The 13,089-nt window shown below is 42.4% G+C and overlaps 1 protein-coding gene across 4 annotated transcripts in view; it reads left to right on the plus strand.

Annotated features, from left to right (window-relative positions):
- kirrel3l (kirre like nephrin family adhesion molecule 3, like) overlaps positions 1-13,089 on the plus strand; it is a 45,440-nt gene that overhangs the window by 20,672 nt on the left and 11,679 nt on the right. For all 4 annotated transcript variants that reach the window (XM_028012753.1, XM_028012754.1, XM_028012755.1 and 1 more), the window contains exons 2-4: positions 6,398-6,553; positions 7,185-7,334; positions 10,727-10,884. In XM_028012753.1, the coding sequence (XP_027868554.1) occupies positions 6,398-6,553; positions 7,185-7,334; positions 10,727-10,884 (464 nt within the window). The remainder of the gene's footprint in view (positions 1-6,397; positions 6,554-7,184; positions 7,335-10,726; positions 10,885-13,089) is intronic.

Raw genomic sequence — 13,089 nt, forward strand, 5'->3', positions numbered from 1 at the left:
GGAGGAAATTGCCCCGGGTGGGGGTATCAGTAGAGCAGCGGAGGGTGAGGAGTTTTCTGGCGGGTGGATAAACTGGTCCACTCTCTAAAAATCACCCGGGCCTGAGCCAAGATTTTCACAATGGAATAAAGGCTGAAAGGGGAGGCTAGGCGGATTAAACTCTGGCAAAACAGCTCTTAAAAAGCTGTTAGAGTGAAATTTGGGCACAAAAACGCAGAATGGGAGAAAAGATAGTGAGAACGGAAGGGTGGGTGGTAGGGTTAGTTGGAATGCAGCGTGGGAGAGAAAGGGATAGAACTGAGTCTGCATGGGCACCATTAGAGACAACGCCGTCTGCAAAGACGCAAGCTGAAGCTGTCTGCGACAATCCGAAGCTGAAGGAAAGAACAGAGGTTCTTACACATTGAGCTCATGTGTTTTTGGTGCCACATTGCTGCAAGCCAGTGGGTGGTATCTGTTGTTAGCCCCCTTCGAGCTCTCAGAAGTTCTGTAGGAGTCACGCTAATGAGCTTAGTAGCCAGATCAAATATGAGATGGGTGCAGTATCCCCTTTGGGACTCTTTGGTGCAGCCGCTCAGTACGACTGTCTGCTTTGTACACGCATATACGCACAAGTGCTTTCACACAGGGAAAGAAAGACAAAAGAGCTCAGCTCAAAACAAAGGGATAATAATTCCACGCAGAGTTCCCCTTTTCGAGCTCGATTTAGAAGCCTTATCTAGACAAGGCACAATGGATACCATTTAGGAAAAAAGGTTGTTTATTCCAAGTTAAAATATTATTTTCCCACCAATTGCTGTATTCTAGAGTCCTCTTTATCCTTCTCATATTTTTATGTTTGCCTTTTTTATGGAAAAATCGAGCTAGGGTAGATTGTACTCTGGTTTCCCAGCGCTTTCCTGACATTTTAAAAAAGATTTTGACTTACCAAAGCACAGTTTACATCAACCAGTAAAACTGGGTAGCACTTGTATTTACAGACCCCAGATTGTGGCAATTGGCCTCCTTGAACTGAATTTGATTGAGGTCATAGAGTAAAATGGCTGTGCGAGATGGAGCATCTCTCTCGGAAATGTATTCAGCCGAGTGTTGATGCAAAACAAGGGAAATATGAACAGGGAGTGTAGTCTTGTATTACTTAGTGGTTTATTTGAAGGACATGGCCTCCTGTTAAATTAACTAACAGCCTTGGGTGCATTTTTTACATCCAGCAGTTACTGTGGTGACTTGCCAGTAAATGTGCTATGTGTGTTGGATTTATATTTTCTCTAAAGGTCATCTCCAGTGCCATTAACTCTTCCTCCTGTTTTTAGCATCGCTGCTTGTGCTTACACACAGAAAGAAAGTCTAATTTGATCGAGGCACGTGTCCAGCGTTGAACAGATCATTGCTGACATCTGTCCATCTTGTCCTGATCCCTCTTAATCTGAACGTATCAGATGATTTGAAAGAGGGAGTGCAGGCAAGTGCCGGGGTCAACGTAAAGCTCTTTAGTAGGCGATGGTCAAGTCTGGGAGGAAGCTCTGCTGCACTTAGCTCCAACCATGTGACAGCAAAGTCAGTGTGTCAAAGCATCCGCTAAATGTGCCCGCTGGTGCCTGACAAGTTGATGTCCATATTAATGTATGCCCTGTCCTACATGCTCATTCACATATTCAGATGCATGCTCGCAGAAACAGATATAAACACAACACATTTCTCAACAGGGAAAAAAAAAACAAACAAAAAACAAGATAGCCGGCTCTTGCCATCATCCATAAATCCACATAAACTTGGTCTCATGTATATCGGGCAGTGTGAAATGATATCCCATTTTAAGAAATCCGGATTAAAATTTAACAGACCACACGTGTATTGACCTTGTTACCAGGAGATGAAAAACACACACTAGACATGAAACAAGGACAGAAACATAATGAATGCAATAAATTTTGTTGCTTTGAGATCTTGCTGGATGTAATGTTGAAGTGAGCATGAATAACTATAATCACCCTTACACATTTTTACCTTGGTAAGGTAGCCTTATAAACTAATATCTGCTACAGATGTTTTATTTGTGCAGTGAATTTAGGAACCAGTTTTTCAACTTCATTATGTTGCTGATGGGGGTCATGAAAATTTGGTTGTCTAGTCCTCTGGTGAACTTTCTTGAGAACTATAAAACACCTATGTGTCCCTCAGGGCCTTCATTTGAAAGGGTGATGCAGGAATATGGAAAACCTATTCTCAGCACAAAGTCGATCATAATCCCAGTGTGCTTTGGATTCACCAGGGATGCTGCTTTTCTCCTACCCTGTTTGAGGTAGATACATAAGGAACAGGATGTCTGCTTTGGGAACTTAATGTTCTTAATCATACGGATGATGTAGTGCTATTTGCATTTTACAGCTGTTGTCTTTGGGAAGCAATAGATTGGTTAATAGCAGAATTTGAAGTGGCCAGGATGAGAGTCACGTTTTCTGAAAATGAGGCCATAGTTCTTAACTAGAAAACAGTGGATTGCTTCTTTCAGTTTGACGGTCAGGTCAGGTATCTTCTTCATTGCAGGATGAAGCAGGTTAGATTGGGGCCTCACCTGCTGTATTCTGCAAATGCTCCAGGTTGACCACCAGAGAAAAGCTTTTGCTTATTGATCCATCAGTTGTTCAACCTTTATCTATGGCCACAAGAAATAGATCGTAATTGAAATAATGAGACCCTGGAAGTGTTGTCAATGGTACATCATGTTGTCCTTTTCATCAACAGTAGCACGATAGAGCAGTAGCTTGATAACTAGATTTTGACAGTTCGTTGTGGCTCCGGTGTTGTATAGAGCTTTATCAAATACGAGGGCTCCAAACCGCTTTACACTACAATGGCCCTTATCTAGCACCTTTTCAAGTCACTAGACGCCAGAGAGCTTTACACTACATTCAGTGATTCATTCAATCGCAAACATATTCACACGCTGATGATGGCATGCTACTGGATAGTAGCCACACCTGTCCTGGGTCAGTCTGACAGAAGCGAGGCTGCCATACACCAGGGCTCCTCTGACCACCACCAGCAGGCAATACAGGTAAAGTGTCTTGCCCAAGTAAATAATGACTGAGCAGGAATCAAAACTGCAACCCTTGGACTGTTGAAGCCTACCCTATCGGTATGGGGAACTGTTACCTCATACCCTAGTCTCTGAAAAAGGATGGATGAATGGGTGAACAGCAGAAGTGTTTCAAGAAAATTTCAGGTTTTTTTCAGTATTCAAGCTCCCCATGTTTAGTCTGGGGGAAAAAACACTCAGAGCAGTACAGTTTGTGTTTGTGTACTTGAGCACAAGTGCGTGACACAGCAGCCCACAGAGAACAAGCCTCTTCACACCCACATCTTATTTTTTTCTACTTGCTCCTTCACCACCAATTCTTTGTCTGGTTCTGTTCCTTTTTCCCCCACGTCAGAAATGTATTCATGTAATTAAGCTGCTAATACACCGTCAAAGAATTGTCTAATTCAGCAAGGAGGAATTAAAGGAATCTGGCATGAGTCATTAGCCAGTCGAGATGTTCTGTTCAGCGTTTTCAATAAGGGATCTAGAGAGCCATGAATCACTTATAGGGTGAAAAAGAACACTCTCTACAGCACATGCTCGGCGCTTTATGTTTGTGTAGCTGCACATATATGTGTGCGCGTGGCGTTAATTGCCATTTGCGAGCATGAAAAATGGTATGTGGGCGAGGTAAAGAGAAACAATTGAGTGCATGTAATCCATCTTAACAATCAACCAATGCAGTGAATTATTACCCATTGTAAACATTTAGATATTCTGGGCGAGAAACTTAATTGCAATCAATGTTTGCACTGCTGCAAGCATGGGGAGGAAAATCCTCAGCTCACTTTGCAAGGAGAGAAAAAGGAAACACACAGAAGCTCATAAAGGCAGCATGTTCGAGACACGCAAATAAGAAAAAAGAAATATATTTTTTTTAAGAGTATGACGGGAAAATTTCAGCCTTCGGTAAATGCCTAATAGACTGAGCTCGAAGACGCTACACTTCTCATTGGTGCTCTAAAATTGGCCTCTTTTGATCCAGAGTGTGTGATACACATACTGCCTACCTGTTTGCACCCACTGCTCACTCGCATTTTGAAAAAGTGATGCACAGGGAGAGAATATTAGAACGCTATTTGTTTTTTTTTTCCGCCTAATAAACTATTAACACATCCTGGGGGCCAGATGGGGGAGTGAGAGACAATGGGTGGAAGTGAAAATGGGTTTTAAGAGGGATGCTGAGAACCACGATGTGTTGGGGATGAACTCTCGTTCTTGATGAGCTCACTGTTTGGCATCTTTAATTGTGATGTTGTGTGACACTGGCGGGAGGTGGGCTGAAAGGGTGAAGGAGGAGAGGGGGGAGGTTCAGTCCAGGGTGCACCCGGAGATGAAGTGGGTAATTGAGTGGGGAATAAACAGTGCCAACAATCTGGGAAGCCCCCTCCCATTTCAAACTGGAGTTAAAAAAAACATACAGAGAATGGAGTGAGAAGAGATGAAGAAAAGAGTAAGACTGAGAGAAAATCCCATCCACCCTCTGGGGGAAAAGCTGCTATTGAAAAGCTATTAAACTTGCATTTAGGAGGATTGATTGGAAATGAAGAGGCCTATTAAAAGAGAGGGACAAGGGGACAATAGCACGTCTCTGGCCGCCGTATGTTGCCCTCCTTTCAGTGGCTTTCTTTGCTATTGGAGGCAGGAGGGGGGCTGTCTGTTTAAGCGCTCCCACCAAGAGAAGCAGTTAAAAAGGGGGGGCTTAGCACTGGCTGAATAGGACCCGTCTTTATCTTCCTTCATCCCCCCTTTTCCTTCTTTTCTGCACTGTGCAACAAAGAAGTGGAGACGCTGAAAGAGGGAAGGTTTTTTTTTTATAAGTCCCTTTCCCAACTCACACAGGCACCCTGCGAAGATAACCAACCAACTGCCTCTCCTCTCCTTCTCACCACCTACCTTCCCCCTATGGATTAGTTACCTCTGGAGTGTTGCCATCTTTCCCCTGCCAGTAGGATTTGTAATACTCAATCTTTAGCATAGTGGCACAAACAGTTGGAGCCAAGTATCCGTATTCACGCTGCGCTTCGGCATGTGTGTGTAGGCAAGCCAGCCAATCCGGAGGGAGCGCGTGCGCCTTTTGCTTAAACACAGCAGCGAGACGGCAGCAGGTGTCTCCACTGACTTTCAGCAGGCTCAAACGGATGGTTCCCCCGGGAACTTTAATGGAGTTTTGATTGTTTAACATCCATTTTTAAAGAAAAGCACATTTAAAGAGTGGCAGATTTTTCTCCCCAGAAGTGTGTTTTCTCTTCATGTCAGTAAGCATATAACCATATGGTCTTTTGAAACAATTGAATAAGTAATGGGGTACTGCTGATTCTTTTTCTTAGAGTTCTTTATAAAGAAAAAAAAACCTACACAAGGTGGGTATGTTCATTCTCTTGTGAGTGTTGTGAAAACACAAATGCATGTTGTAAGGTTCAGATGATCACAGAATGATCATTGTGATCGTTGACTTCTGCTTCAGCTTCTCCATCTACAGCAGCATTGTGGCTTGTATGGAATCAAATTAGGTTGAATCCTTTTGCTGCTTAAGTGCAACTTCAGAATCTCTCGTGAAAGCTAATAAAAGTTGATCTTCCATCTTGTGGATGTCATCAGTCAAACTTTAGATCCTAAGAGAACTTTGAAACCCTTAGAACTAAAATGCTTCTATTATTTAAAATCTATATCAGGAGAACAATGTGGCACAGGGGTGAAGCGCACAACTCATGTACGGAGGCCTCGATTTTTTATATGGCCGATACAGTTTAGAGTCCTGGACCCATTGACCAGCTCTCACAACCCAATTTTCCGTCAACTTACTGACGAATAAAGATCACTACAGTCAGGAAATCTTAAAAAAAATATATATCAAAATCTGTTAAAAAAAAAATCAGTATTTTACTGATGTCAGATGATATTGCTGTGTATCCTATGACAAGAAGAGACACAATCTGACTTTAGCATAAAGGGTGGGACTGTCTTCAACTTTAATACAACTTGAAAGCTGTCAGACTCCCATGTCAAATCAGTCACTCCGTTTGCTGAAGAGTTAAATTTATCCGTTGTGTCGCTTATGATGTCACTGATCCTGAACAGTATGCTTTATTTATTTATTTTTAGTGCAACGTTGTCCTTTTTCAATCTATTTGGTTGATATCTATACTTTGTCACCCAGCTGTGTTGTTATTGTTGGTGTAAAATTGTTTAAGTGAAAAATAAAAACTACTGGCATTCCTCAGTATAAGACAACTGATGGCCAATTCTGTGTTTTTTCTATTTTACTAGCTGGGAAATGATTTTCACATTGTCCTTTTTATTTTTGTCTTCCAGCAGCCACCAAAGCAGCCTACTTCTCCCAGCAGCCCCAGGACCAGGTGGTGGTGCAGGGCCAGTCCGTGACTCTGCCTTGTGTGATTGTGGGTTACAGAGGAATGGTCCAGTGGACCAAAGATGGTCTGGCATTGGGTGGAGAGAGAGACCTACCAGGTACGGTCACTACCCTTGTTTCTGTTGCCCCCTCCTTCCTCCTGCTCTCTGTATTTATTGTCCTCTGTGTCTCATCGGGTCTTGTTGCGATCAATGCCCGGTCTCATTAGAAATCAGCTCCCTCTCTGTCAGCCGTTGGGGTTTTTACACAAATGAATGGCGAGGGGAGAACGCACTGCTGACAGATCGGCTCCCGCTGCACACACCAAACTTTAATTTGTTGCTTAGCATTTTAAGAGTCTGGTAGGAAGGTGGATAATCAATTGGCTTTTGTCACGCACTGACATTTAAATGTGTAGCAGCGTAGTGAGAAAGCGGAGAGGCTTCCTCTTGACCTTAGCAACCCCATCTTTATTGTGTCTGTGTTTAAAGGACAACCTCCTCATGCAGCAGCCCTCTTACGTGTTGTGTTTCAAGCCTCATGCCACTGTGCTAACACAACAGTTAAATGCCTGGCCCCTGTAAGGTGCTGTATGCTTTTCACTTGTGCTTTATAAAGAGCTTTTACACCTCTTTTTCCCCCCTTTGTTCAGAGCAGCAGCCTGGTTATTTTTTACTCCTTTTAAATATGTGTTTGTTGTTGCTCGAATTGTTTACTTCTAACTCTATTCTCTGTGCTGGCTTCATGCAGGCTGGACGCGCTATTCCTTAATGGGCGACCCGCTATCAGGCGAGCACAGCTTGCTGATCGATTCAGCAGAGTTGGCGGATGACGCGGTGTATGAGTGTCAGGCTACACAGGCAGCGCTCCGCTCCCACCGTGCCAAGCTCACTGTACTAGGTAAGATACACAGCTCACTCATGATCCTCCCAGCCAGCTCTTGTGCCAGGGTCTGCAGGCTGGCAGAGCTTTGAAAGAGAAGAGGAGGGGGGGAAAAAATCAGAGGAGTGTCTTTATCACAAAACACCAAGGCAGAAAGACAAGTGTAATTTTCAAGACTCCAGGAAAAAAAAAAATCGCTTTATAGAATATTCAGATCTTCAACTCAATGATGTGTCGCCTGTGTTAGGATTCAATTCATGAGCTCGGGTCTTAGATGTCTGTAAGAAAATGGTCACACTTCCTAAGTCCTAACTTTCTTGGATGTTTTTTAAACCTGCGTTAGGTAGCAAATTATATGTTGTTGTTACATTTTTTTGTCTTTTTTGTCACAAATAGACATTTGAGATAATCCAACCAATTTCACACAACAAAAAAAGTAAATCAAGCATGCAGTTTTTAAATGATGTTTTCCTTTACAATGGTTAAACAGCTATCCAAGCTATCCTTAGTTTAACACTTAAATCGAACCTGTCTGAAACAATAATTTGACAAAAAGTTCTCAAAAAGCAGTACATTATGCACTGATCTAAAAAGAAATTTGAGAATGCCCTAATAAATTACCAAAGTGAAGAGTTTGCATAGGCCTAGTCAAAGTCCAGACTTAAATCCTTAAGTCCTCATGTGACCCTAAACAGGTAATTTATCTTTTGCGAGTGTGTCCAATTCTGCAAAGAAGAGTGGGACAAAATGACAACTATGTAAAACAAACATCTAAGTGCAACTGTTGCCTCCAAGGGTGACAGAACCAGTTTACGGAGCAATTACCGTACTTCTTTTTCACATAAAGGCTGGTTAATGTGGACTGTCATTCTTCTTTAATGAATAAAATTATCAATTAACAATTGCATTTAGTATTTACCCAGGTTATTTTTGAAAGATGATCAAATTTACTGGAACTGATAATGAAACATTTAAGTTTAAGTAAATACACTTCACATCACTATAAGGTTGTCTAAAACTTATCGTTTGTATATGTTATTCACTTCTTCTGTACAGACTGAGATAAGATTTTGTTGTATACTGCAAAAACACGTCTTAAGGAAGCGCCAAGCAAAGCTCAGCAAAAAAAAGAGGGGAAACGCCTTTACTCTCAGTGGCAATAATTGAGACTGTACAAGTCCAAGATAATGTGATTGCTGCAGTCACAAATGACTCGCACAGTTGCTTGAAGGTCCATATCTGCACAGTTAGCACATTTTGCAGCAAGCCACAACATCTATCAAGCGCAGGGCGGTTTTGTACATTAACGTGATGTGAGTGATCTACTTCTTCACACAGACATTCAGAAGTGGAGGAAGGGGGTGGGGGGATGTGGTCAGAGTAGGGAGGATTAGAAGTGACAGACCTTATGGGAGTCGGTTAGGTGCTGCTGGCATCTGGTGGCATGCAAAGGAACACCACTCCATTAATTAGTCCTGTCAATAGTCTATAAATTACTACATAAGCAAATAATCCTTATAAGGAGGGAGAAACTCACAGGAAGAGTTTATGCAGAGCAGTTGTGGCAAATTGTGTCACAAAGTCGGCCGTTCTATTATTTATTTGTTGCCATGGAGGCAAAGTGTCAAATACTAGAGACTGGGTTGGCTAGGTAGAGAAGTCACACTCAGAACTGAAATAGAACAAAAGGACGCTTTCACAACTTGAAACATTTCAATCAGCTTCAGTATACTTTTGGGAGGTGTTTTATGTCATAACCCTACACAAAGCAGCAAAGTGAAAGAAAAATTATGCATTCAGTTGAAAATTTTCACAAGAATCTCAAAAACGTGGCTTGAATTAGTATCCATCCCCCTTTACTATGAAAACAGTAAATATAACCATGTGGCTGCCTTCTTAGGTCACCTAATTAGTAAGTAAGTGTCCACCAGTGTGCAATTAACCATTAGCATATACAACTGTTCTCTCCAGGTTTGTTGGAGAACATTACAGTATGATAGGGACCCAGGAACTCCCCAGACAGCTTAGGCAGTTTAGATGTTTAAAGGAGTGTTAGGATTCAGATTTGGAAAAATTGCAGCACAAACTGACAACCTACCAAGACATCAACGTCATCTTAACCGAAGGGAACAGCATAAATCAGAGAAGCAGTCTAGAGGTTTCTGGTAGCTCTGGAGGAACTGCAGTGAGCTACAACTCAGGTAACTACAATCATGTCTATCATAGAAAATTGGACAATAATTCAGTTTCAGACATACAGGTGTAAACAATACGTGTTTACGTGATTTTTACTTGTGTAGTATTCTGACAACCATGTATATTGTTTCTTCCACTTCACAATTGGTTAACAATAGTGGGACAAAAAATCTCAATAAAATAAATGTAATTTCCGACTGTAATGACATAAAGTGTGACATGGGTGTGAATACAAGGCCCTGTAAATAGATAAAGAAATTGTGAATGCTCATCTGTCCACCTTTCTTGTGTAGTTTCACAGCTGTGCAGAGCAAATCAGTCTGCAGCTCTCCCTATGTAGAAATACATAGCATGTCAAATCACGGAAATCAATGAAAAACTGTCACCCCTCTTGGAAAAGTGCCCCAAAAGACCCTGGCTGGTGGTTTATGATCATCATGCCTATGAAATACACACAGAAATCAAAATGCAGTTTAGCTGTTTGTGAGGATGTGACTATCAAAAAGGAAGTGGGGCTTTCCTGCGTCGCGTGTGCAACCGCCCGCATTTTTGTGTAGGGCTGCGTGGGTGTGTGTGTGTGTGTGTAGAAATCAATGTGGCCAGATGAGACCAAAGCAATCCTGCACAGTCAAAGGAGTCAACGGTGGGAGTGCAGTCAGGGGAATCGGCATGGAAATTAAAATCACCTAGCGCTCGGATTCCATTAGTGTCCGTGCCGCGGCAACGGAAGGACCTCTGACAATTCAGATACACACAGCGAAATTGGTTCGGTGGAGGGTGCGAGAAAGGCCAGCACAAACCCCATGTTTACGCCTTCTCTTATTGGTCGGGGGAGATAGACGCCTTCATCAGGGGTGGCATGCTCGGCTTGCCAGTGGTGCGTGCGAAACCATGCAAATAAATGAACAAATAAGCAATTCGGCTGAAACATCAGTCTGCAACAGTGGGAGCAAATAGAGTAATAATGCTAGTCCCCAGAAAGGAAATAAATAAGGTTGAGTGTTTCTTTTTCTTTCCCCGCTGCCAACTAACAACTGTTCTTGGTCTTTTTTCTTGTATAAAGCTACACCTTGTTAACAGACGCTCGCTAGCAAGAAGATATAGTCATACACTGACACTGAGCTAAAAGCTACAGCAAGCATCAGCCTGGCTGTGTACTCGCCTGAATTTTGCTGCTTTGTTTCTGAGTGGTATGTTTTTGCTCTGCTCCACAGTTCCACCCTCTGACCCCGTGGTGGAAGGTGGCCCCGTTGTTCGTCTGAAGGCCCACACACCACACAACCTTACCTGCAGAGCCTCGGGAGCCAAACCTGCAGCTGAGATCACCTGGTACAGAGATGGAGAGGTCATGGAGACAGCGATTTATTCCAAGGTACAGCGAGAGTGGGCTTAGTCGCTAACCGCCCGCGCAATCTTGTAGAACGTAATAGTTGGAGAGGAACACATGCAAAAGTATTCAAAACAAAGATATTTCCTCTCAGGGGTATGACTCTCAATCTCTTTTTATTTCTTCCAATCTTTCTTTGTTATCTATTACCTCGCTTTAGTCATGAGGATTTCTTCATGTGCTCTCTGCAGTCCCCCTCCCATTTTTATCACTCATTCCTGACCCCCACCTTCGCCTCTTATGCCTCCACCCCACCCCGCACCCCCCTCTTTTTGCTTGCTAATGCAGCCACACTACAGCATAACTGGAGCATGCCAAAGCTCAGACAGGCATGAGCGTTTCATACAGTAGAGCTTCTGCAGAGGAGAAATCACCCACAACAATGTAGAGACACAATGGGGATGCGCCCGAGCGTGAGCCGGCCGCGGCTGGGAAAGTGTCACATTTTTCATGCTCCCTGACCACGCTAAACGACGCTAAACGCCACATTTAAGGAAGCGAAAGCCTGCAGAGAGAGAAAGAGGTGGAACGGGGGTGGAGGATCAGAGGGGTGAGGGCGTGAGAGGATATGAGATGTAAGGAATTGAAGAGGGAAAGAGGCACAGAGAGGGGCATCAATATTCACTTAAATCATGAGGCGGCTTTGTGCAAAATGAAGCAAATATCTGTCAATTTTTCCAAACTGAAGCCGGGTGGAGGGCTGGACAAGGCTTTGTCCGAGTGAGTGGTGGTGACAGAGAGTGATGTGATTTGATCTAGCATAAAAATGCTTTTTGTGTGTCAGGCCGAGGAAGTGAAAGACCTGCTCCATTGATTTGGCTGTCAGTGGAAAAGGTTTAGCTCGCACTCGATTTGTGACACTTCCTTCTTACGATCATAACCCCCCGCCCCCATACCCCAAAGTAAAAACACACATACCTTTCTCTGTGGCCGCTGCAGTTATTTTTCCCAACTCTCTGTGTACTGCTTGAAAAACCTTTTTATAACTATTGAGCTTTATTGCATTTTTGCACATTTTTACCAAATACTTTTGTGGGGGGTGGGGTTCACGTGAAAGCAAGCTAAATGAAAATGATGTATGGTTTACATAATTTTCTACCAATAACAAAACAGTTTGCGATCTATTTGTACTCAGTCCCCTTCACTCTTACCCTTAATAAAATCTTGTGTAACTGAATCCCAGTATAAATACAGGGGTTCTGTAAAGAGTTTCAAAGGTTTGTTGAAGAACATTAGAGAGCAAACAGCATCATAAAGCCCAAATGATGCACCAGACAGGTCAGGGATACAGTTGTGGAGAAGCAGGGTTAGCTTACAACACAAACTCCCATTTTTTTTGACACCTCTCAGAGCAATTTTTAATCCATTATCTGAAAATGGAGCCCGTATTGTAGCAAACCTATTTAAACTGAGCATGGAGAGCATTAATAAAAGAAGCAGGCAAGAGACCAATTGTAACTCCGGAGGAGCTGCATTCACCACTTAGGTTTTGAAAATCTGTTGACAGAATGACTTTAAGTCGTGTGTTTCAAAAATATGACCTTTATATTCCCCTTGAAAAAGTTCGAGGGAGAGTATTGCCTCAAATAAAGCCATCGTTGAAACAAAGTCATACGAAGCCCTAGCTGCAGTTTATTGAAAGTCATGTAGGGTAAACAGCAAACATGTCGAAGAAGAAGCTCTGGGCAGATGAGAACAAAATTAAAAATTCAGGAAAAAAAAAAAACAGTGTATGATAGAAATTAATGCATCCAATACCTTGAACATGTCAATCGCCATAGGAAAATATGGTGGTGGCAGCATCACGCTTTGGGGAAATCCTTTTTTTTCAATAGGGAAAATGGTCAGAGTTGATGGGAAGATGAATGGAGCTAAATGGAGGGAAAGAAAACCTGGAGTGAAAGTTTACCTTCCAGCAAGACAATGACCCTAAAGACATAATAAACAGCCAGGCATATAGCAAGGATTACTTTAGACCAATTATGGGTTAGAATGTGTTAGTGTTAGAATGGCCAAGAGAAAGTCCAGACCTAAGTCCAATTTAGAATATATAGCAAGACTTTAATATTAATGTTTACAGATTATCCCTATTAATATAACTATCTGTTTTCCATGACCTACAATAGATGCAATATTTTGTGTTAGTCCAACATAAAAAACACAGTTAAACCTAATATAGGTCGTGGTTGT

Source organism: Xiphophorus couchianus, chromosome 3 (genome assembly GCF_001444195.1).
Source record: "Xiphophorus couchianus chromosome 3, X_couchianus-1.0, whole genome shotgun sequence".
NCBI classification, from domain to species: domain Eukaryota; kingdom Metazoa; phylum Chordata; class Actinopteri; order Cyprinodontiformes; family Poeciliidae; genus Xiphophorus; species Xiphophorus couchianus.